At 37.8% G+C, this 25124-nt stretch overlaps 1 protein-coding gene and 2 pseudogenes across 6 annotated transcripts; 1 reads left to right on the forward strand and 2 right to left on the reverse strand.

The window, feature by feature from the left end:
- Positions 1-267: 267 nt before the first annotated feature.
- LOC147524024 (uncharacterized) lies at positions 268-8426 on the reverse strand (annotated as a pseudogene). Its single transcript, XR_015202563.1, has 7 exons — positions 8288-8426; positions 6732-7192; positions 4369-4450; positions 4098-4266; positions 3565-3638; positions 1519-2280; positions 268-581 (listed from the first exon to the last, which is right to left on the reverse strand). The product of XR_015202563.1 is annotated as an uncharacterized LOC147524024 (transcript).
- On the forward strand, positions 5005-6113 carry LOC147524025 (senescence-specific cysteine protease SAG39-like; annotated as a pseudogene). The gene is made up of 2 exons (XR_015218424.1): positions 5005-5525; positions 5698-6113. The product of XR_015218424.1 is annotated as a senescence-specific cysteine protease SAG39-like (transcript).
- Positions 8427-9786: 1360 nt separating the features above from the next.
- Positions 9787-24684, reverse strand: LOC147524026 (serine/threonine-protein kinase SAPK3-like). 4 transcript variants are annotated; one of them, XM_086601474.1, is made up of 10 exons: positions 24250-24682; positions 23982-24056; positions 17356-17457; positions 17181-17234; positions 17013-17105; positions 16814-16906; positions 10570-10674; positions 10379-10477; positions 10049-10273; positions 9787-9941 (listed from the first exon to the last, which is right to left on the reverse strand). In XM_086601474.1, exons 1-9 carry the CDS (start codon positions 24370-24372, stop codon positions 10067-10069), a joined length of 951 nt encoding a protein of 316 aa, XP_086457600.1. In that variant the 5' UTR covers positions 24373-24682; the 3' UTR covers positions 9787-9941; positions 10049-10066. The 4 variants fall into 4 exon arrangements, with proteins under 4 accessions (XP_086457600.1, XP_086457609.1, XP_086457592.1 ...); XM_086601483.1 differs by having other exon boundaries at positions 9787-10273; positions 10379-10459; positions 24250-24684; XM_086601466.1 differs by having other exon boundaries at positions 9787-10273; positions 24250-24681.
- Positions 24685-25124: the final 440 nt, after the last annotated feature.

Consider the following 25124-nt stretch of genomic DNA (forward strand, 5'->3'; position numbering starts at 1 on the left):
ACCAAAATCATTACGAAAATAATCACAAAACTTTTTGAAATGTTTGTTCAGGGAATGATCTACATTGCATAGCAAATCAATTGAAGAGTTGGACAGGAAAGGTGTTTACAGCTTGACCTGAAATGAATCTTAGAAGATCGATGACATGAAATGTGGGGAATATCCATTGCCAATTTAAATATTGAGAATCTATAAGAAACATGGATTGAACTTTTACTGTTGTGAATTTTGTCTTTGACATTGACATGGAAGCCATTAGTAAAGAGATTGAAATAAAACGAAATTACAGATTCAAAGGAGATTGAGAAAAAGAATAAGTGATTCAAACTACTTCAATATTGTCGTATCTCTATTGAAGTAGTTCATGAAGACTAAATGCTATAAGACATTTAAAACAAATGCTCACTTAGAATACATATTCTACATGTGAAGCGGGTTTTGACATATAACATAATGGCAATACTTATTAATCTTGGATCAAATGTCACCCGGTCATCAGTAAATGCAACAATCATTTCACAGTTCCTATGCTGCAAGTCTTCAACTTGAAAATTACTAAAAAAAGAGCAGAAGAGAACATCCTGCAATTTCCCAACTCACATGTGTTAATGATTGATTATAACAATACGAATAGACCTAAGTATATTTAACCACAAATAAAAGGTTCTCAAGCATCCATTCACCTACAACAAATTTTCTGATCTTTTGACACTGATTCTTCTTCGTTTAGATAGAATTTTTTTGCTATTTTAAGCTTCTACTTTTGAAGTGAGAAACCAGGAACAAATGTATAACCAAATGAGCTTGAAAGTGCAACATGATGTATCAGCACTTGCATTAGGTACAATTTATCGTACTCACCAAACTCCCCAAAAGTATCCATTATTTTTTGACACTGTATCTACCCATTTATATATTGCTACAGGGCATTCATTTGAAAAAAAAAAAAAAAAAAAAAAAAAAAAAATGGAAGTTTTAACCATCAGAAAAGGCCAACACAATTGGTCATTTTTTCAAATGCAATTTACAGAGTGGAGGGTCCTAAATATCCTTTCTCATGGGTGGTTGGGCATTAAGAAATTAATTCCATGCCATGGTCATTCAAACATCACAAACATGAAAATCTTCAAATCTAGGGCATTAAATCTTAGAGCCCATTTTAACCAATTTTCTATAATCATCAGGCTTGAAGACAGACATAAATCAATAAGAACACCATAACTGAAAACATGAGATGGTCTCTCTAGTCTCCAGGCTATAAAATGGAGAGGGTGGCAACACTATCTCATGTCAGAGATAAAGCGAACAGGAAAGAAAATTTACTATGGAGAAGAATTTTAAGGTGCTATTAATCCTTTCCGAGCTTCACCATCTGGCCGTGACAAAGCCCACTCCATTTTGATGAAATCGATTAACCATGGCGTGTAAGCACTTCTACTATTATTTATTTGGCCGGTGATCGCTAATGTGGGGTGGTTGAAATAAGGTTTTCGGTAAAATGTATAAAAGGAAACGTACCCGGAAGCTTTTCAACATGATTACATGACCATGTTCACATTTCATCAAAGCATATCTCGGTCACATTCATGAAAACAGATCTCTGTCTCCCTCTCCCTCATGCACATACACAAAAATAGTATAAGAGATTAGTGTGTGAGATAGTTCAAAGCTTCGTATAGAGAACAAATCAACCCCCACAATTGGTAATGTTGTTCAAGCATATCATCAATCTACAGCTACAATGTTTTTCAGCGTGATACAAAATCTATGCTCTCAATAATGGCACATACACTCTAAAAGGGTCCAAAAAAAAGCAAACATATAATTCAAATGAAAGTGTCAACAGTAACACAGAGTGAATCACTTCGAGAGAAAAGATTCAAACTCAACAAACATTTCCCAAAGAACTATTGAATAATCAGTCTCCTTACTCTATGTAGTCACCAAATAGGACCTCTTTACATGGTATTATCACGGACATGGCCAATATTGTTAATAATGGTGTTTTCAATACCACAAAAAGTACAACGACCTTAATAATACCAACAGTAGTAGGGAAGGAATATGGAGTAAAAACAATTAAGTGTTATAAAGAAACAAAGTCGTTATAGTGTGTGGATAAATTTACTACCACGAAAAGTTCACTGATAAGCATATGACGGATTGAACAATAATTGAAACAACTTAATACAGAGTAAATCCAATGACAACACGTACATTTATGGAGTTATTTTTAAAAGCTCCTCCATTCAGCTGCTTCATGATATTTCAAATTTTAACCTGTTAGATGAAAATGTTATTAACTTCTTTTAAAAATATAATCAAAGAAAGGTGATTGAAAGTCTCTCAGTTTCATATCTATGGACAATGAAAGGAAGAATTGTAAGAGAAAGAGATTGCATGTCTTCATCTATGAAGATGTGGAGTGAATTTTGAAACAAACAGAGAATATTTCTTGTAACAGATCTTCTGTAGTTTGAGACTTGGAAGTTCTATATATATCCAGACTAAGACTGCAAAAACTAAAGACAAACTGAAGGGTCTGCACTGCAACCACCCAAAATAAAAAGTATTGCAGGTAATCTATTAGGCAACTCAGGGATCGGTTGTCAGGCAACTTAGGGGTCGGGCTGACTATCGTCTATTAGCAGGACAGAATCTATGTCAGTGTACTTAAGTTTAAAATTTCCTAATGGATTTTCTTATTAATCTATTTGTCTTATTACTGTTCAAATGCTCTTACTCATTTACGATGGAAGAAAATATCTTGTTGTTGCTTTAATGCTTTAGTCATTGCTAATTGAAGGTTAAGTTGTTTAAGTATGTTAGGAGTTTTTTTTATAACTAATAACTGCTGAGCTGGATACCAAGGGTAATATGTCACTTTAATGACTATCCAATTTACCTAAGCTAGCATTTGTCTTCTGAAGTCTTCTTGATGCAAAAAAAGATGTTTGCGTTGTGTTAAGGCTATGAAGAGTATCTCAAGTAATTACTGAAATTTGTTCTTAGGTAGGTTCTAATATTAAAATCAATATCCTCAAATAAGCTTTTCTTTTAATCAAACAATACATACTAAACATTACCTCGAATTCAGCCAGCTGGTACCTACTCAAGGTTTCTACAGGGCAACTAATTAAAGATCATATTACCAACATGGAGCTACTGAAACGAACTATGACACATACCACACACACCATAAACACTTGGAAGTATTCATCGTAATATCCTTTCATTTCAAGTCAAATAAATTTAAGATATAGCGAGCTCCACTCCAGCAATACAACCCAAACAATGGCAAAAAAGAATGACTCTGAATAACGGACTTCCAGGTAAAATCCAAAGAAATGAATTTCTACAACCAAAATAAGATCAGCATGAATACATGCATGATAATGGTTTAAGCTAAGTCTTCATTCATATCAGATGATAGTGTCATATTATGCATTTAGTCATGCAAACATTGGTTGAACTTGAAGTCAAAGTATTCGAGGAAAAAGACTTACAAAAGAAAACAGTACAACCAATGAACAAAAATAGCAAATAGGTGGTAGAATAACTCACGTCCTGTGTAAAATCAAAAGAGCACATTCAACCAATTATACGTGTTATGTGACCAAAGCTAAATCTTCACAGACCTGTCAAAGTGAATCAAATTCAACACTTTTAATTATAAAAATCAAATTTCAGGTCTATGATTATGACAATAAAGAAAAAAAAAATTGATAATTGGGAGTAAAAAAGAAAGGAGTTACACCACTACTTGATAAGTAAAATTACTCAGAAAAACATGAAGACGAAGGTGCTACAACAAAATTCCAGAGTGCTAAAACACATATCATAACAAAAATGTTTCGTGTATTCGAATTTGCTGGAAACAACTTAACGTACAACCTTTCCGATTCTTGAGCTTATCATTCCACACCAAAATAACTAAACAAAGAAGTCGTTCGAGTAGAACAAATCCATTACTACAATCACCGTCAACCGCAATTGATACATCAACATCAAAAGGAAAGGGTTTTGGATCATCTACAACAAATGAGATTTTAGAGTCAAGCTCAGATTTGAAATAATATGAAGAGTTAAGATTTTACCTAATTCCCCTCAGATATCTATGCGGAGACCATTTTAGATTATGTTTATTTTTTCGTGAAGGTATATCTGTTCTCTTTCTCTCTTTCTCTTTCTCACGAATGCCACACCAATGGATTTGCTTCATGTCAATTCCATAAGAGAGGTCGTCAGGAGCATGAGAGTAGCCACCTTCAATCATATAGAAAGTTGTGTTAGAAAAAAGCCAGAAAAGTTAACAATAAGAAATATTTCGTGCAAAACTTTTATTTCTAAATTTCTTCCATAGATTACCTTGCAAAATAATTCCCCATAAGAGAAGTTTTATCGTTCTAATGATAATTTTCTTAACTGTATCTCCCACCTTTTGGATTCTCTGCAAATTAACAGTAGAACAGTTAAATATGAGATCATCTTCATTCGGTTTCAGAAATTAATCTTGCGCAGTAATGTAGACACATGGATACACTACTATGAAATATGCTAGCCAGGCCATGTCACAAAAAACTTTAAATTAGTCAATCTTTAAAACTTTAAATTAGTCAATCCATTTTTATCTGAAAATATTACCTTTCATCAATTTAAGTACGCACTTGACACCATCAGTGTTGCAAAATCAAGTTCATAGTGAAGCTAAAAATCTAATTTTTACACGACAATCTAATAGTAACTTGTTATACAATCCAAAATAGTTGTCTAAAATTCTAAATGGCCCAAGAGAAAACCAATAATTTGTCAGCAGGGTAATAATACCTCTGTTCCTAACACAAAGGTGTCGGCACTCTTGAAGTCTAAATCAGTATATTATACCGTGGACGTTGGAGAGTAGGTCTCGATCACTCTATCTTCATCACTATATAATAAAAACATAACTGAATCTGTGGTTAGTGTAATATAAAAATTTAAAATCAGGAAGTTGTCTATATAAGCTCAAAGATAGCTTGAGTCTAAGTGTGCATAGAAGCTCATCCAAAACAAATTCCATTAGAGACTTGGTTTAAGCAGCTAAAATGGCTCTAATATGGAAATCAATCCACTTTCCAATATACTCCTAATCATTTTAAGCCTCTGGGCTTGTCGAGCTGCCTCTCGAACTCTGAATGAGGCTTCAATGTTGGAAAGATATGAACAATGGATGGTTCAGTATGGTCGTGTATATAACGACGCAACAGAGAAGGAGACACGTTTTGAAATATTCAACGAAAATGTCAAACGTATTGAATCCTTGAATAGGGCTAGGAACAGAACCTACATGCTAAGTGTTAACGGGTTTGCAGACCAAACCAATGAAGAGTTCAAGGCAGCTTAAAATGGATACAAAGGACTTTGCTCACCAGCAAAACCTTTACATGCCACTCCTTTCAGATACGAAAATGTCACTGCAGTTCCCTCTAGTATGGACTGGAGGAAGAAAGGTGCAGTAACCCCCGTCAAGGACCAAGGCCAATGTGGTAAACATTTTACAAAGCGATCTAGACTAACTTTTCATAATGAAAAAAACCAAACCAAAACCTCAATTTGTAACTACAAATAATTTTCTTTCTATGCCTGTTGTTGCTACTTGTGACCTTGCAGGGAAGATAACAACAATCACTAACTTCATATAATCATGTGAAATTTCAGGATCTTGTTGGGCATTCTCAGCAGTGGCGGCTATGGAAGGAGCTACTCAGCTAAAAACAGGGAAGTTGATCTCCTTATCTGAACAGGAATTGGTGGACTGCAACACTAAAGGCGTGGACCAAGGGTGTGAGGGTGGTGAAATGGATGATGCATTTCTATTTGTCCAACGCAACAAAGGCATTGCCTCAGAAACTACCTATCCTTACACTGCGGCAGACAATACTTGCAATACTAAGGAGGAAGCCTCTCATGCGGCTGAAATCAGTGGTCACGAAGATGTCCCAAGAAACAGTGAGGTGGCCTTACTGCAAGCCGTGGCCAACCAACCAATAGCTGTAGCGATTGATGCAGGAGGCTCTGATTTCCAATTTGTACCACAACTGAACAAAAATGAACTTTGAAACAAACAAAATAAAGTAAAGTTTCAAGACCTTTTCTGCCATTGTTAGACACTAAAAAACTTGAAATGATCAAGGTGAGAACTCAAAATATGAGGAAGATTGGAGTTATTAATATGAGTGGCCAGCAGGTGGAGAAAGTCAAAGGGCAAAAAGGAAAAAATGATAAATCAAGCATTATTATACTGTGCCAAAATTAATATTGTAAGCCAACGTTGGAAAGTCTATACTTCTTGTATGCAATCATTAGTTATTGTAAAGCACACAAATCCCACTCGTTTCAATGACTCAAAAACAAAAACTCGCCCTATTACAAAAAAAATCTACAATAGAGATACGGACTTTGAGGAAAGTACCTTAATAGTTGCGGCATGCTTCTGGAACTCATTCTGATTCAGTGCTGCCATAAAGAATACACTTTAATTCCTACCAGAGTTTCAAATAATTTGATTGTAGGGAGAATTCTCAGGGGTGAATCTCAATTTGAGCCAACAAAAGCAAACTCATTAAATTTACATAGAAGATCGGTCTTATTTCTGGCATTGATGATGCATTGTGACGACTCCTTGTAACATTCTAATATATAAAAGTCAGAGTTACGATTTCTGAGGAAAATAAGATTGGATGTAGTCTTACCTTGAAATGTTCTAGCAAGATGGATGTCAGTGAAGTGAGAGCAAGAACCCCTCCAGAATCTTTTTCATCCAGCATCGTAATTGTTAAATCAGTCAAAGCCTTCTTAGCCCTGCGAAACTGGCCTTCTCCAAGTGTCATCTGACTCGAATCCAAAGCAGTAAGAACAATTTTCAAATATCTCTACCACTGTTTAATCAATTCCACCCCATCTCTAATAATATTACAAACATCCAAAGCCTTCACACTCCTTTCAAAATACTCAGCAATAAATCGATCCATAGGCTGTCTACACAAATGCCCCTTGTTATTAAACAAAATACCCCTAAACTCCTCTTGACAACAAATGAATTCATCAAGAAGACGCCTTATCCACCCCAACGAAAGCAGATCTTCATTCGAAACCGCAGAAAGATCATTGAACCGATCAGCTACCTGTTTATGAAATGATTCAAGTTCCGCTTCTTAAGCTGAAGCCTCATTATTTCCATCCATGTTATGAACCTGATCATGCCTTATACTCAAAATTGAACGCCCTAATGAAGCAATAGCAGGCATCTTCACATCAGCGCCTCCCCTAAATTACTTTGCACCAGCGGACACATGCATTAGCTGCATCTCCTCCCCAGATTAAGGGGTATGATGTTCCATTGAGCACAAAATTGTTGATGGCAGTTCCCTTCATGTTTACAAAAGCAAAGCGTTATAGAAGGGGAATCAAATGGTAACTAATGAATAGCAAAGGATGTTGTGGGGACTTACAGTAAAGATTTGTCCATTGCCAAGCACAACTTGGGACACAAATTTCGGTCGATGGTCTTTGGCGTACCCACGTTAAAGATCAAAGTGAGAAGTTGGAGACCGTCCTCGAAATGGTCCGTTTCTCCTGAATTTGAGGTCAATATTTCTTTCCTCATTGCATGGAAAGAGCCAATTGCTATTGGGTCCTTGAAGTATTCTCGTGGCTCCTCGGACCCAAGAGAAACCGATATGATGTTGACTCCATCCGCTATTGCATCATCGAAAAGCGGCTAAGATATCCGCAAGATTACATCTACCACCATACCAACACATGTTGTACACGGTGATCCTTGCAATTGGAAGTCCACCTCTTACTTCACTGCGAACGAGTCCATAATAGCTAGCACCTTTTACAACATTTCCTCTAGCTGTTGAAGTAGTATGGGATCCGTGCCCCTCGGAATCTCTTGGAGATTTGAAGTCGAGCTATCATATTCACCCCCTCGCTATTGTAGAATCGAGCTCCAATGACCTTCTTTGTCAAAATGAAGCTTTATCGGTTTCTAATGAAATTTGATTTGGAGTAATCATACAAACATTGAATAATATTGCTACTGAAACAAATTTACTTATTGCGGTAAAGTTATCAAAGACTCGGCAAGTTCCCTTCCATTTTGCGGGAGGAGGACCAAATCCTTCATCGTCAAAACTTTTGCCTCGCCGATTCCTCTGAAGTTTTAGTAGCCGTAAGGATGTCATTCAAGATGATCTAAACATTGCATTGTAAATGATGTTTATAACTTTGTATATGCACGCACCTGAGTCTAGCATTCCAATAATGACGTCTCCTCCCTTAGCCCCACCAAAAGAGGGTGTTGGAAGTCCCGTGAAGTCCCATGATCTTGTGGTATGAAGTTTCAGTTCGGTATTGGGAATTACTGATGCAACTCTTTCCATCTCTATACCCATTTTGAGCAATTTAAGAGTGAAGTAGATGAAAAAATATGGAACTTTCTATCTGCGTTCTTTGGTATAAACACACATGCTAATCTCACCTTCAACTCTTGCAGCTTCTTCATCTGATAGTTTAGCCACAAATCAATTGAAACTCATTTTCTTTGTGGAACTTCTGATCCTTCCGAATGGGGAAAAATAAACAAAACAAAACAAAAACTAACAAAAACTCTATTAGAGTTTCTCTTACCAGGTTCTAAGAGCAGTTGAGGTTCAGTCCCGTAAATCCACTTTATAAATGATTATGAAGAGAATCTCTAGGGTTTTTTTTTTAATTTTTTTTTTTTTTTTTTTGGGAATAATCGTAGGTTTTTAGGCGAGTTTAGTTAACATTCCATCGGTTTCTGCTTTATGGCTACACGCTGAATCTTCCCCGTTTTTTTTCTTTGCCATACTCTCTGTATTGGTTGCTTCCTTCAGTTGAAAGAAAAACATAACTAAAGGCTTGGAGTATCTTTTAAATCTAACTACTTGAAGAAGAGAAGAATAAGATAGAGGGTTTGAAGAGATGATTGGTTTTTTTTTAGAGTTGGTAGTGTTTTGTAGAATTGAAAAAAAAAAAACATAGAAAGAGGTTTTTATCTATTTTGGGCGACGAACAATTGAAAATTTGAAATCGCCAAAAAAGGGCTTAGAATTCATTTTTTTAGGTAAAATCTGATTTGTCAGTATGAGAGAAAAAAGGGGGGTTGACGTGGGTCACTGGGAGCATTCTCAACTACTCAGTATTAATGTTCTTTGATGATCCTAAAATAAATAAAAAACCAACTACTGTGTTTCTGCTTCACAACATTTGGTGGATACTTCGATCAACTTGTTTTGGTGCCTTAGAAGATGTTGAAAATGGAGAAGTGAAAGCAAACTTCTAATCATGATTTGAACGAGTTTGTTAAAAAAAAATGATGATAAAGCTCATGCAGTTTCACTTCTTCCCTTTTTCTTACATATAAGACAGGTATTCTTGGAATTTCATGATCGATATACTAGTTCAGCAATTGCCTGCTTAACTAGGACAGATTCAGAAGAAGAAAGGACTCAAGACAAAGGCGAAAGATGTTGATCGGACTCCTCTTCCACCCAGGGCTAGAAACGATATAAATGAATTACTTTTACTGGAAACACACATGGTTTATAAATTAGAATGAAGGCTTTATCACCTTCATGGAATATATTTTTTTGGATTCAAAGTGAGAACTTAATCAAGCCCAGGTGGTGCTTAATCCCCATATTGTAACCTTATTATTATATATAATATTCATATTTTGCCTGCAAAAAAAATTACCTGCTTAAGAACGCAAAAGAATTCCCGTGAACAAGAGACCAACCAAACCTCTATTCATTTGATCCTTTTCTCGAATTAGTAGTACAAAGTGCTGATGAGCAGTTTTTCTATAACCAGTAGTTCAGTCCAAAAACTTAAGCACATATATATACTTGATGCTTATAGGATATTGTTCACTGCACCACACAGGACAGATTTGTTGGAGATCCACGTATACATATATAACGCTTCTAAGGATGCAGTCATGATAGATTAGCTACGTCACTGTAGTTGTAAACTTTACCTTCTTTGTTGTTGTGGTCTAAGTGCCTTCCATGGACTGCCTGCCATGTTTTGAACCTTCTGCAGGTATCTGTGCCTCTTGTACAATCCGTGCTATTTCTTCAATGCTTTGGGTTGGTTCATAACTGTTTAGATTTTCATAATTATTTTTTTCAACTTCAATAAGTTCTTCGGGAAGGTTCTGTAAAAACCAAGGATGCTCTTTTATCTCTTGGATAGTGATTCTCTGTAAAATAAGGAGAGAGAGACACAGACAGAAAGGGTGAAAACTTCCTAAACAAGGCTAAAGAATATAGATAAGTAGCCTTACACTCAGTGGAAGAAAAATTACCTTCAATGGATTGGAAACAAATATTTGAGAGAGGAGGAGCCTACAATCTGAAGATAAATGGACATAGTCGGGTATGGAGTACTGAACAGCAAGTATTCTCTGCAATCAATGTATATAACGGTGTTTGCCAAATACAATGTGAAGTAAATTATGCAAAAACAGTGACAATTGCATTTTTCAAGTGAACTCACCCCTATAGTCTTCCGGATATTTATAGGATCTGAGGGATCCTCAAATGGGTAAGCTCCTATCAACATCACATAGAGAGCCACACCGCACGACCAAACATCTGCTATCTGCAATTTAAAAAGCTGTAGGTAGTCAAAGAAACAGCGTTGATAATTCCATTGGTTCGGCGTGTGTTGGCGTGCCCGATGAGGTCTGAAACAAGTCTACTACTCACCCAAGATGAGGCACTCATATTATTGAACATCTAAATGGATTGTTGAACTTGAAGGGTATAAGGAACATAAAGGTAGACATGAAGCATAATCTGGTATAATTGTGGTTTATTAGGAGACAAAAGAATATGTTATCTGCAATACTTTCGCTAGATACACAGGGACATACATGTATGTGGCTCAAAAGCCTTACTTACTCATGGGGTTGTAAGTAATTCTCATCATCTTCCTAACGTTCCTAAACGTGTCACTACAATCAGGAAATTTCTCAATTCAACCCACATGCGTAAGTATATGTCTTCCATACGTGGCAGACTAACTGAGTGGTGACTTGTGACAAGTGAGATCGACTAGTGTGGATGGAAGAGATGATAAAGTCCCAACAGTTTCCTAAGTAAGTCTCAGTAAATGTAACCAACAAAAAAATATGATGGGATAAGCTTCAAGGATATTCTAAAATCTTAAGTGTTTGAATCTTTTGTTAATGATTGAATATGTTGAAAGAGTTGATAGAAGAGAGATTATCGTGAAGTATGGTCTTATGGAGAATGGCATGTTTTAGGATTAAGGATGCAGGCATGTCAGTCCACAGAGCTGTCATAGGTACTGATTCTGCAATTCTTTGAGATTCATTTGCATATCATGGTAGTTGAGCTGAATATGAAGAAGTTTACTGCGTCATAATGAGTATCCTGCAAGCAGGAAAAGGTAGATCATATACCAGCAAGTTCAGGGTGGCTTGACATTATCCCCTCCCAAATGGAGATTGTGAGACTAGCGATAAAACACATTGAAGTTTTTCAGGAAATTGTGGTGACCAAATTTCAGGGGATTGCCAGCAATACTAGAGAAGGTTGTCTCAATAATTTTGAGAAGAAAAAGGATTATCTGTGTTGGGAGACCAACTAATAGTCCGACGATGACAGGAGACAAGTTCAGATTGTAGAAAGCTGTATATTGATTTTCATGTATAGAGTGCGACCTGTGCTCAGATAAAGCTTGTATAGAGCACAACCCGCGCCTCAGGCCTTCGGGATGTCCAGTAGCTAGAGCGCGACCCGCGTCTCCAGCACAAACAGAGCGCGACCCGCGCCCCGTGTTTCTCAAGCCACCGATTGTTTTGTTTCTATTTTTTTGTAACCTCTATAAAAACAATTGTAATCTCTTTAGAATTCAATCAAGTAAATATACAACTGAATTGAATTGAATCCTCTGGTTCTACATGGTATCAGAGCCAAAACCATTAAAATCCACTGCGTATTACAATCATTAATCAAACCATCCTTGAATCTCAAACCCAATTTTTTTCCAAAAACCTAAACCTAAAACCCAAATTTTTCAATTTTTTTTTCTGCAATGACTGGATCTGACAACAATTCTTCAAATGTCATTCATCACCACTACACCCCACAAGACAACTCCGCGTTCCCAAAATCTATTTCATTAGATGAGTCCAACTATACCATATGGGCTCCTCTTATGCGGATGCGTATTGGAGCATGGAGAAATATTGGTTTTTTTACTGGCGCAAAGGTTGAACCGGATATGAATTCGACCGAATATGAAGGTTGGGCAACAGATAATGAAAAGGTGAAAAGTTGGCTTATTAATTCTATGGAGATTTCTCTTATGAATCGATATATTCATCTTCCTACTGCAAAAGACATTTGGGAGGCTGTGGAGAAGACCTTCTATGATGACTCTGATGAAACTCAAATTTTTTAATTGAATACGAAGTGCTTTGAAGCGAAACAGAATGGGAGACCCATTCCTTCCTATTACAACGAATTGGTGGCCATGTTTTAGGAAATTGATCAAATGGTGACCTCCCAGAATAACAATGTTGCAGCTGTAGTCCAGGACACGTCAACAATGTCCAGATTGCGGGTTCATATGTTTTTGTGTGGACTCGATTCAGAGTATGATCAGGTGCGTGGAGAGATTCTTCGCAAGGACCCCCAAATTTTCCTTGGAGCAAAGATATGCTTACATTCGTAAGGTGTAATCGGAGAAACAGGCTATGGGTCGCGCTGTATCAATTGAATCCTCTGTCTTGGCTGTTCATAACAAGGAGAGATGTTATGAAGTGATTGTCTATCCTGATTGGTGGGACTTCGCAAAGAGTCCACGAAAGAATATAAGCAAGGCTGCCATTGCGAATGTTGTGCATGGACATCCATACCATGCTTCGGCTAATGTAACTCAATCAGGTATGAATGGTAAGGTTATTTTGAATAGTACTTGGATAATTGATTCGGGTGCATCTGACCATATGGCAAATGACCCTAACCTTGTGGAAAGTCTTAGAGCTTCATCTCAAACCGCTGTTTCTACTACAGATGGCACTCCAACTCCGGTTAGCGGAGAAGGTTCTATTGTGTTATCTAAAACCCTCACTCTTGAATCTATCTTAATTGTTCCATCCCTTGCTTATAACCTATTGTCTGTTTGTCAAATTATTCTAGCACTTACATGTACTGTGACGTTCTATCCATCCTTCTGTGTTTTTCAGGACATTCTGACTCGACAAGTCCTTGGTTGGCGGTGGTGTTAGCGGGGAAACCGTACTATCTGGATTTGACATAAACTGGAGAGAAACAGAAGAATTCTCTGGGGCAAGCTAATCAGGTTAATAGGGTCGAGAATGCAAAAGAAGTTGTGTAGTTATGGCATCGTGGGTTAGGTCATCTTTCGTTTAGTTATCTTAAGAGATTGCAACCTCAGTTATTTTTAATTGTTAGTGATTCTGAGTTTCAGTGTGACATTTGTGAACTGGCTAAGAGCCACCGTATTTCATATTCACCAAGTATTAATAGATGTCCTGTTCCTTTTATGAAAATTCACTCTGATGTTTGGGGTCCTGCCAAAGTTTCTTCATTTTCTGGAGTTCGCTATTATGTGACTTTTATTGATTATTGCACTCGCATGACTTAGGTGTCATTACTGAAAAACAAAAGTGATGTTTATGAGATGTTTACTGGTTTTTACAAAATGGTGGCGACATAGTATCAACAATCTATTAGGGTTTTTCAGTCTGATAATGGTGGCGAATTTGTGAATGGCCTCATGTCTGATTTTTGCCGGTCAATTGGAATTCGTCATCAAACCTCCAATTCTGGTACCCCTTAACAAAATGGTTTAGCCAAAAGGAAGAATAGGCAGTTGTTGGAAGTTATTCGTGCTTCCTTGTTTGGCATGAATGTACCTCGATTTTTTTGGGGTGAAGCAGTGAAATCAGTAGCCTATGTTATAAACCGTACTCCCTCACGGGTAATTGAGTTCCAGAATCTTTATCAGAAACTCCATACACTTTTGTCCATCTCATCCATGCCTAACTTGGAGCCTCGGGTGTTTGGATGTACAGCTTATGTCCATATCCCACAACCAGAATGAAGTAAACTTGATCCTCGTGCAAAGAAGTGTATTTTTGTGGGTTATGCTGAGTTTCAGAAAGGGTATAGGTGTTATGATCCAATTACTGACAAGATGCATATATCTCTTGATGTCTCATTCCATGAATCCGACCCGTATTACTCAAGGGGAGTTTCCCAGAATTCCCTTCAGGGGGAGAGTGCCGGTGAAGGGAATCCTGATGTCTTTGGGGAATTGGAACACTTGGAGGAATGATTTGAAGTTCCTAAAGTAGAAATTGATCATGTAGCAGTAGAGACAGAAGCACATGATCCGAATGTATCTGAAACTGTAGTACAAGACATTTCCCCCTCTACATCAATAACTGAAGATCTCGATCAGAATGATCCGCCTTAGGTACCTTCTATAACCGTTAATAAATCTGTTAGGTTAGAAAGTCTTGAAACTAGACAATCACAAAGAACTAGTAAGGGAGTTCCTAAGAAACAATATGAAGCAGACATCAAAGCCAATGCCAAATATTCTATAGCTAACTCTATGTCTAACCATAGCCTTTCTGAGTCACATGCACTTGTCATAAATCAATTATCTACTGTATTTATTCCTAGTAACGTGCAGGATGTTTTGAAATATCCAAAATGGAAGAAAGCAATGAATGAAGAATTGGAAGCCCTTCAAAAGAATGTAACATGGGAGGTAGTTGATATGCCTATTGGAATGAAGACTGTTGGATGTCGTTGGGTTTACTGTGAAGCTTAATGCAGATGGAACTATTAATAGATATAAGGCGAGATTGGTTGTCAAGGGATACACACAGCGTTATGAAATTGATTATGAGGAGACTTTCGCACCTATGGTGAAAATCAATACGGTCCGAATTTTAATTTCGCTTGCAGCAAATAAAGATTGGCCCTTGCACCAGTTTGATGTTAAGAATGCATTCCTAAATGGGAATTTGGAGGAAGAAGTATACATGGATATGCCTCCAGGTGTGAAGAACCATCCCAAAGATGTTGGGAAGGTGTGTAAACTGAAGAAGGCTTTGTATGGCCTGAAACAGTCTCCAAGAGCTTGGTTTGGAAGACTACACAGTCAATGAGAGTTTTTGGGTACAAACAGAGCAATTCTTACCATACCTTGTTTATCAAACACAAGGATGGTAAGATTATAGCTCTAATTGTGTATGTTGATGACATGATCGTTCGAGGGGGGATGATCCGAAGGAAATAAATGAATTGCGAAGTATTTGTCGAAAAGAATTTGAAATGAAGGATCTAAGACAACTCAAGTATTTTCTGGGTATTGAAGTTGCAAGGTCTAAATAGGGGATTTCACTCTCACAGAGGAAGTATGTCCTAGATTTGTTTGCTGAAACAGGAATGTTGGATTGCAAACCAATGGAGACACCCATTGAGATGAATCATGGACTCGTCATTCATCCTGATCAAGTTCTTACTGATAAAAGAAGGTATCAGCGTCTTGTAGGAAGGTTAATTTATCTCTCTCATACTAGACCTGATATTGTTTATGATGTGAGTGTGGTTAGTCAGTTTATGCATTGTCCTAGTGTAGAACATATGGATGCAGTCTCTCGTATCTTGAAGTATTTGAAGAAGGCACCTGACAAAGGTTTACTATTTGAAAAGTCTGATGTATTGGATATTGTCGGATACACAGATGCAGATTGGGCTAGTGATAAAACTGATAGACGTTCTACATCAGGATATTTCACTTTTGTCGGTGGAAATCTTGTAACTTGGCGTAGTAAGAAGCAGAAAGTTGTTGCCAGATCGAGTGCAGAAGCTGAATTTCGAGGTCTGGCACAAGGAGTATGTGAATTGTTATGAATCCGTACTGTCTTGATGGAATTGGGATTCAAGCTTCAAAAGCCTATGGATTTACATTGTCATAATCAAGCCGCCATTCAAATTGCATATAACCCAGTTCAGCATGATCGAACAAAGTATGTGGAGGTTGATCGTCATTTTATTAAAGAAAATCTTGACATTAAGGTTATTCGTTTTCCGTTCGTAACCTCAGAGGAGCAATTAATTGATGTTCTTACTAAAGGTGTATCCCACAAGGTGTTTGACAGCTCAGTTGACAAGTTGGGTATGATTGACATCTATGCACCAACTTGAGGGGGAGTGTAGAAAGCTGTATATTGATTTTCATGTATAAAGCGCGACCTGCGTTCAGATAAAGCTTGTATAGAGCACGACCCGCACCTCAGGCCTTCGGGATGTCCAGTAGCTATAGCGCGATCCGCACTTGTCTCCAGCACAAACAGAGCGCGACCCGCGCCCCGTGTTTCTCAAGCCACCGATTATTTTGTTTCTATTTTTTGTAACTTCTATAAAAACAATTATAATCTCTTTAGAATTCAATCAAGTAAATATACAACTGAATTGAATTGAATTTCCTTATTCTAAACAGATAACTTGACACTAGTAGGTTACAACTGGCCCACGGTAAGACATCTATGAATTGAACGCTGTGATCTTACTGTGAGAAAACCAATTTATGCGTCTTTTGGCGTTTTTCTAATCCAAGTGTCAAAAAATTGGATAAATAAATTCAGCCTTTCACAAAGAGCAGGATGAGAATCAAAATGGCACACATCATTTAATTAACTTGTTACTAATGAGAGAAAAATACAGACCTTGCCATCGTATTCCTTGGGTGACAGGACCTCTGGAGCTATGTATCCAGGTGTTCCAACTGTTGAGTTGGGTTTTGAGTGCAAAATACCAGACTGTTATTAAGAAAGAAACAACTACTATATTAAAAGGGTTGGTAGGGTGCGGAAGGGAAACAGTTGTCTCACATGGTATCAACTACAAGGTTTAGAATATACCCACCTTTGAATAACCAAAATCGCATATTTTAAGGCGTGGAGACGTATTCCCATCTAGCAGTGTATTTTCCAGTTTCAGGTCCCTGTGACAAACTTCCTGCAGTAAGAACAAATTAAAGATAGTAAGAGAATAAGAAAATTATAAAAAACGAAGTCAAGGAGTATGGTATACCATAGAATGGCAATAGCTGACTCCATATATTAGCTGCTGAAAGAAGTATCTTGCCTGTTGCAGATTTTTGTGAAGAGAGAAAGTTACTATAGCACAATAACCAGAAAGTTACTATAGCGCAATAATCAGCAGGGTTACATATTTAAGCCGAGATATGACAGATTCATCCTATAACCTCATCTTCACTAAATCTTCCGGCAGTGCACATCTCGTCGAAAAGCTCACCCCCAGCTGCATACTCCATAACAATACCAAGATGTATTGGTGTCAACATGACCTACAAATTAAACAGAAACTTTTTTCTAATGTTTCTCTTGTTTTGAGAAATTCGATTATGTAATCCAAATAAATCTGTGTTAATAACAAAAGTTCAACGCCAAGATTTACCAATCAAATGGTAAAACACAAGCTGGTCCTAGGGTATGACCTACACTCCAGAACATTCTACTCAAGGAAAGATTTACTCATGTAGATACATTTGAGGAATTGAATTAGAATTATCTAATATACACAAGGGGACGGTGTCTGTCAGCCACCACCCGGCAGGGGTAAACAATCTTGATTTGTCATTACAATATTTTACAAGTACATAGGGAAGCTATGATAGTTAATTAAAAAAACGATTTACATAAACTACAGAGGTAGGTGCAAACTAACCTCTCAATACTCCTACATAACCTTTTTTTTTTATCATTGTCAAAATATCATCTTTATAAAACTCGACAAATCTTGTCGTATCAATAAATTTTGCAAGTGGTACATGTATATCTGATAGCTAGGGTATGCATTTAACAAACAAATGATTCCTTCATACATTGTTGGGATTACACCAATACCAATCGGTTCCCCACTAACGATAACTTGTATGAAAACTTCAGGAACGATAAATCTCAAATATCACAAACTACCTATATTAACATGCCCAACTTGTTAAACAACTATTAACAACTTGATAATTTGTAAAGGAAAGAAAACAACAAACCACAACACAAAGATTTAAGGTTATGATAATGATGCCTAAAACAAGAGCCATTCTTAATAAAAGGGAAGAAGATTACAAACCGGTCTAAACTTTACTAGATCACTTTATCTATTTTTCTGTGGTTGTATCTCCTGTTATAAAAGGTTCTCTTTGTTTTAGTCCGGATTCCAATCCTTCCCGACTTGTTTGGTTCTATCGTGTTAGGTTTTCCAAAACCTTGATTTTGGTTTTTATCTCCAAAACCAAATTCAAATAAAGTGTAGCGGCTTAATTACGTAAATACATTTGCAGCATTACATAATAATGCGCCGAAATGACAATTGATACAGAGGTGTATGTAAACATATTCGAGCTCATACCGCAATCAATTATCTCATGATAGTCACTCTTGTACGGATGTCGAGTTTGCCCGCTTCGCCCGCCAAACTCGGTTTCTCCTCATGTGAGGGATAACTCACAATCTAATGAAGGGGCTACCTCCATACAATTGCCAAATTGAAGGAAAATAAGACAACAAACATCAAACTTACCTTTCAGAAGACTTTGGTCATCATATCCGAACAAAATTCTTGTCAGTATGGATCTTTCGATACACAAATGCTTGTATCGAAAGTACTTTCTAATCCAATGATAACGCGACGTGTATGTGCTTGGATCTAGAATGAAAACTCGGATTCTTTCAAGTGGATGGCGCCCGACCGGCACATGTAACTACAAACTATTTCGCGAAGCCCTAGTTCGTTAAGAACCTCTTCATCCATAGCAACTCTTTGCAACACTCGTGGTTGCAATATATTTCCTTCAGTGGGGAGAGGGCAACACACTTTTGCAACTTAGATTGCCAAGAAACCGCCTCCCCGCAAAAGTAAGATAAGGATATGGACTTCATCGAAATCAACATCACCGCCATGTTCAACAACAATAGCCTTCAAATGGCTTACTTCCACCAAAGCACAAACATGATTTGAAGTTGCACAGGAGATATCTCAATATCCACTTAACACCTTCCCAATGCTCTTTACCCCGATTTGACAGAATCGCTTACCACCCCAACGGCGAAAATGGTCTAGTACACACCATGGCATACATCAAACGCCCATCGCGGATGCATAAGGAATCTTTTTCCATCCGACTCTACTCATGCTCACCCCTTAGGACACATCTCTTTGGTCACGCGGAACCGGCCACCAAGCCGGATTAACCGACCGGTTCATTGATCCATGTCAATCTCTTCAACACCTTTCAATGTAGCTTTCGAGAAAGCCACAACTTTCCACTCTTTTTCGGTGAAAGTGATCCGTGATCCCAAAGTTTCCGCTTTGTTTTGACCCAAATCCTTCATCTCAAAGGACTTACTCAAGTCTTTCTTCTTTGATATCTTGTTGATGTTTGGGCCAACTATCAACATATCATCCACATACAAACTCAAAAGACAATGAAATTCCATCCGGAAATCTCTCAACAAACAAACAATGATCGGAAGCTGACTTAAAGATCCTCGCTTCACCATAAAGGAGTCAAACTTTATGTACTAATCGCCTCGGTGCTTGCTTCAACCCATACAAGCTTTTTATCACCAGATACTAGGTGCTCCTTGCCTTTGACCTCAAACCCTCGGCCGGGTCCATGTAGACATCTTCTTCAAGGTCTCCATGAAGAAAAGCCGCCTTTAACATCTACCGCTTCAACCTCTAGGTTCATACTTTAGCGGCCATACCCAATACCACCCGGATAGAAGTCATCTTCACTACAGAGAGAAAATCTCATCAAAGTCAATCCCTTTCCTTTGACCGAATCCCTTCACAACAAGGCGAAGCCTTTGTGCCATGCAAGATTGTTCTCTCATGCTTGACTTTGTATATCCACTTATTCTTGAGAACTTTTCTCCCCTGGGTTTTCAACTAACTTCATAATTGTGATTCTTATGCAAAGAATCCATCTCGTCATGCATGGCCTTCAACCACTTTTTTTGTAAACCTTCAAGTGCCTCTTGATAGTACATATAGGTTCTCCACCATCCGATAAAAGACGACGTGATGTGGTGGATACCGGTTGAAGCTTATTCTCCTAAAACCTCCTTGCCCCATCCGGCGGTGCCTCGGGGAGGATACATAACTATTGCTCGGTGGTGGTTCATGCATCTCATCTGCATCTTCTATACCAATAGGTTCTATCCCATCATGAGCAATAGATTCTCATCACGAGCTTCAAACTCATGGTTCTCTCAGATTCTCAATGCTTCTCGACGTTCCAATTTAGGGAACTTCGGTTTCAATCAACAAGATCATTGGTGAAAGCTTGTAGCTTTTCACCCTCCTCAAAGTCCGCTATGGTTTGGTCTTCCAGAACACAACATCTCTTTTTGGATTACCTTCTTGTTAATCGGATCATAGAGTTTGTAACCAAACTTTTCATCTCCATAACCCGAAAATGTTTTTTTTTGGCTTTGTCATCAAGCTTGAATCTCTCATCCTTCTAATATGCACAAATGCCCCGCACCCAAATACCCTCAAGTATCCATAATCAACATCTCGCCGACCATACTCTCTCTCGGATAATCACTATTCGAGGCTTTTTTTCGGGTGACAAAGTTGATCACATGCACTCAGACGCGATTGCTTCTAAAGAATTTTAGGTAGCTTAGATGTGAGATAGCATGCATCTTATCCTCTCTACAATGGTACGGTTCATTCTCTCTCGCTATTCCATTCTCATTGGTGTCTTGGGAACGGCCCGCTCATGACGAATCCATGACGGCAATACTCTTCAAATGGCCCAATGTACTCACCCCCATTATCCGATTAATACACTTCAACAAGGATCTCTCTTTCCACCTTCGTGGAATTTCTCAAACACGCCAAGTACTTCATCCTTTTGGTCTTCGTGACTATAGGCCCATATCTTTTTGACGATCATCAATGAAAAGAAGAAATTTCCCCGGTGGGACTTCACTCTCATAGGACCACATAAGTCTGTGTGCACTAATTTCAACGATTGTCCTTTAACCAGAAAGACACCGTGTTGCTTTCCTACCAAACAATGAGTACATGTATTTAAATGTGTACCTTTAATGTCCGGCATGGCCTTTTGCTTAGCAAGAACTTCCATCCCTTTTATGCCCGTGATAGAATCTTTGTGCCAGATCGGATGAGCTTCTTATTTTTTCAATTAGATTCCTTTTCGCTTTATAAACAAACTAGCCCTTGTGGTTTTGTAAAGAGAGCAAGTTTTCTTTCCTCCGTTGCTACAATGGAAAGGATTTTCAAATTACCAAAAAAGTTTACAAAGCCATCATCATCTAATTTGAGAAACCAAATTAGCTTAACCGTGATGTCGTGGACATGTCTTACATCAAAAAGTGTCAAGGTGTAGCCGACATTGGTTTCTACATGAACATCTCCAATGCCTATAATCTTCGAGATCCATCGTTACCCATCCTCACTTCACCATATTCACCACAACCGTAGGTAGTGAAGAATCCCCCCGGCGGGTGTGACGGATAGGATGCACCCCCAGATCTATCACCCACTCAGATTCCGAAAGAAAATTTTCGACAAAGACACACACCACATCGACACAATTCCCAACTAGGTCATCGACTAGTGCGGTAGTATCTCACCAGGTTTCCGTCTCCTCGCACCATGTCTTCATGTACAAAGTTATTCTTCTCATCCTTTCTTCGTGTTCGTGACTCATATAATTATTTGGTGGCACAATAGTAACATTGCCTCTCTCGCTTTAGGAGTTCTAGCTTCACCCCTAGATTTATTTATCATCACCTTAGAACGAGAAAAAAAAAAACCTCTCCCCGTTTCTCGGAAAAGGACCTCCGAAGTTAGAAGATATAAGCTTCTTGCACTCCCTTCTAGTCTCCTCATTCAACAAAGACGTGGTAGCCATCTCCATGGTAACAATTCCATCCTTGGTCGCTCCATGTAGAAACCGCTAATGTCTCCCAACTTTCGTAGAGAGCCTAATAGAAACAAAGCCTTCTCCCAAATTGATCTTCATCAAATGATCCGATTGATGATATTATGTACTTCATTAAGATGCTTTCGGACATTGAAGAACCTTCTGGTACTTCGCGGTTCCGCAAACTTTTAACGACTAGCACTTTGTTTCCACCGACTTCCTCCTCATAAAGGTCTTCGAAGTTTCTTCCATGACGAAAGGTTAGTCTCTCGGGGCCACATGGTGAAAGACACCGCCGCCTATCCATTGTCGAATAATACCCAATAGCTTTTCGTCAAGCTTTTTCCATCTTTCGGCCTCATCGCCTTTTTCGGTTTTACTCCCTCATTCTCAATGGGAAGTGCCAAGTCCTTGGATAGCAAGTCTTCCATCTTATTTTCAGAGATGGTGTAGTTCTTCCTATTCAAACTCATCATATGAAGTGTTCACGGAATGGTCCATCTCTACAAGTTATTTAACCTCAAATCTTCTCTCGTGAATTTTTTCAAACACCTTTTCGACCAAGATTCGGATAACAAGCTATTCTAACCAAGGCTCGATACCAATTTTTTGGGATTACACCAATACCAATCGGTTCCCCACTACACGGATAACTTGTATTTGAACACACTTCAACTCCGGATAAATCTCAAATATCACAAACTACCTATACTAACATGCCCAACTCGCTAAACAACTATTAACAATGGATAATAATGTAAAAAGCAAAGAAAACAACAAACCACAACACAAAAATTTTACCCGTGGTTCGCCAATGATGCCTACTTCCACAAGAGCCGCTTTTAATAAAAGGAAGGAAGATTACAATCTCTCCTTTTTTCATTTTTACTAGATCACTTTATCTCTTTTGGAGGTTTGATCTCTCAGAAGGTTCTCTCTTTGTTTTAGTCCGATTCCAATAATTCGACTTGTTTGGTTCTATCGTGTTAGGTTTTTCCAAAAACCTTGATTTTGGTTTTATCTCCAAAACCAAATTCGGTAATCGTAGCAAGGGCCCACGAAAATGACTTTTCGGGCGTGGCGAAGTCGTCCAAGACTGATACAGCGCTGGCGGCAAAAGGTAGGGGTCGCCTCTATGTTATGGAGCTCGAGCGCTGGCGCCGCTTCTTCTCGAGGCTGGCGCCCTCGACTTTGGATGTCGAAGTTTGTTTGCCCTCAAACCGGTTTCTCTCCTCATGTGAGGGATAACTCCAACACATACATTGTTGACTCTATTACAATAAGTATAACGGAGGATTTAAAAATGGGAGGAACGTCAAGTGGCATTTGAAGTTTATTTCGACAGCCTTGTTGACATTCTTTGACTTGAGTATTTTTTTTCTGGAAAGTGAATGTGGACAATTTAGAGATGGAAGGTATGATAAATGTAAAACAAGGAGAACAGTCCAGCATTAGAAACCAATAAACTTGAGAAGACACAGACACATGAATATTTAGTACTATGTTATATGTACTGTTATAAATTATTTGCCCGTATCAGGTAATAGTGAAATCTTTAGTTGGGGGAAGCAGAACAATGTAGCAGCATTCAAAATTTCAAATAAAGTGTAGACCTTAATTACGTGATACATTTGCAGCATTACATAATAATGCTTATATGAATTGATACAGAGGTGTATGTAAACATATTGAGGCATACCGCAATCAATCTCTCATGATAGTCACTCTTGTACGTGGATAGTGAAACTTACTTAATGAAGGTTGGAAGGCAGCAGTTTGAAGGAAAACATATAAACAAAATATCAGCCTCACCATGCACAGATACAAAAAAATTGTTGTAGTATCATTCAGAAGTTGTATCACAGTAATCATGTGAGTGTAATATTAAATAAATTGAACCTTATTACCTCCTTGAACCGAACGATGTTTGGATGCCTTAAAGACCTGTGGTTGAAGATTTCCCTCTGAACTTTTTCATCGATCTGGAGGCAAGAAGCTAGTAAGGATATTAACATTATTATACAACTCAAAATTTCAACAACAATATCAAATGGTGAGAAAAAAATACTCAGAGTTACACAGGTAAGCCATCTCGATCGGTAAATGATGAATGAACAAAACTCGATTCATGTGAACCTAAATGAGTTCAAATAGTGAACAGAAAGTGCAGACTACCTTCGCCCCTCTTTCAATGTATTTGACAGCAAAAAGCTCCCCAGTCTTCTTATCTCTCACAAGCCATGCCACCCCAAAGTTTCCAGACCCGAGTTCCTTTAGTGATACATACCTCTCGTCCATTCTCAACCACCACTCAAAGTCTCAAACTCAAAAGTCAAAACTAAGAGAAGAACAAAAAATATATGCTGAAATAAACACTCTAATAAACAATTTACTTTCAAATTAAAATCTCAAATGAAAGACTCAACAACGGACATCCCAAAGCCTTGCATCTCTTAGTTTTTTTCCCCCCCTTAATCTCAAAGTAATTTAAACTTAACGTACTGAAGCTTTTGTTGACTTAATGTAATGGGAAATCAAGCACTGTTGCCTCACTTTTTTTTTTTTTTTCTGTTTGTTCGATTTTTGTTTTCTCTTTAGATATTTTGTATAATGAAAGAATGTTTACTTCGCCTTTGTTTTCATTTTAAACTTTAATAGTGACATTCCAATGAATAGACAGGGCTTATGCAGTCATTGTATTCTAGACTTGAAGTTCAAGTTAGTACTACCGAACTACAAAATATACATATTTCCTACTCTCACTTCTTATTCTTACTAAGTTACTCCACATCAATTATTCATTCCTACACATTCGTCATTCATTTTATTTCAATATAAAAATCATTGATCCAGACTTACTTCTATAAAACATACGGTTCCACACTGGGGAGCGTCAACGAAGGAACTAACTATTGACATATAATGATTCACCTTTTTTTTTTTTTTTTAAATTTGGTGACTCTACACTTTAATTCTTATTTAATTTGAACTGTACCTTTTTTTTTTTTTCAATTTGGTGATTCTGTCTATCTCAATTTAATGCTGTTAAA

Source organism: Coptis chinensis, chromosome 1 (genome assembly GCF_015680905.1).
Source record: "Coptis chinensis isolate HL-2020 chromosome 1, ASM1568090v1, whole genome shotgun sequence".
NCBI lineage: Eukaryota > Viridiplantae > Streptophyta > Magnoliopsida > Ranunculales > Ranunculaceae > Coptis > Coptis chinensis.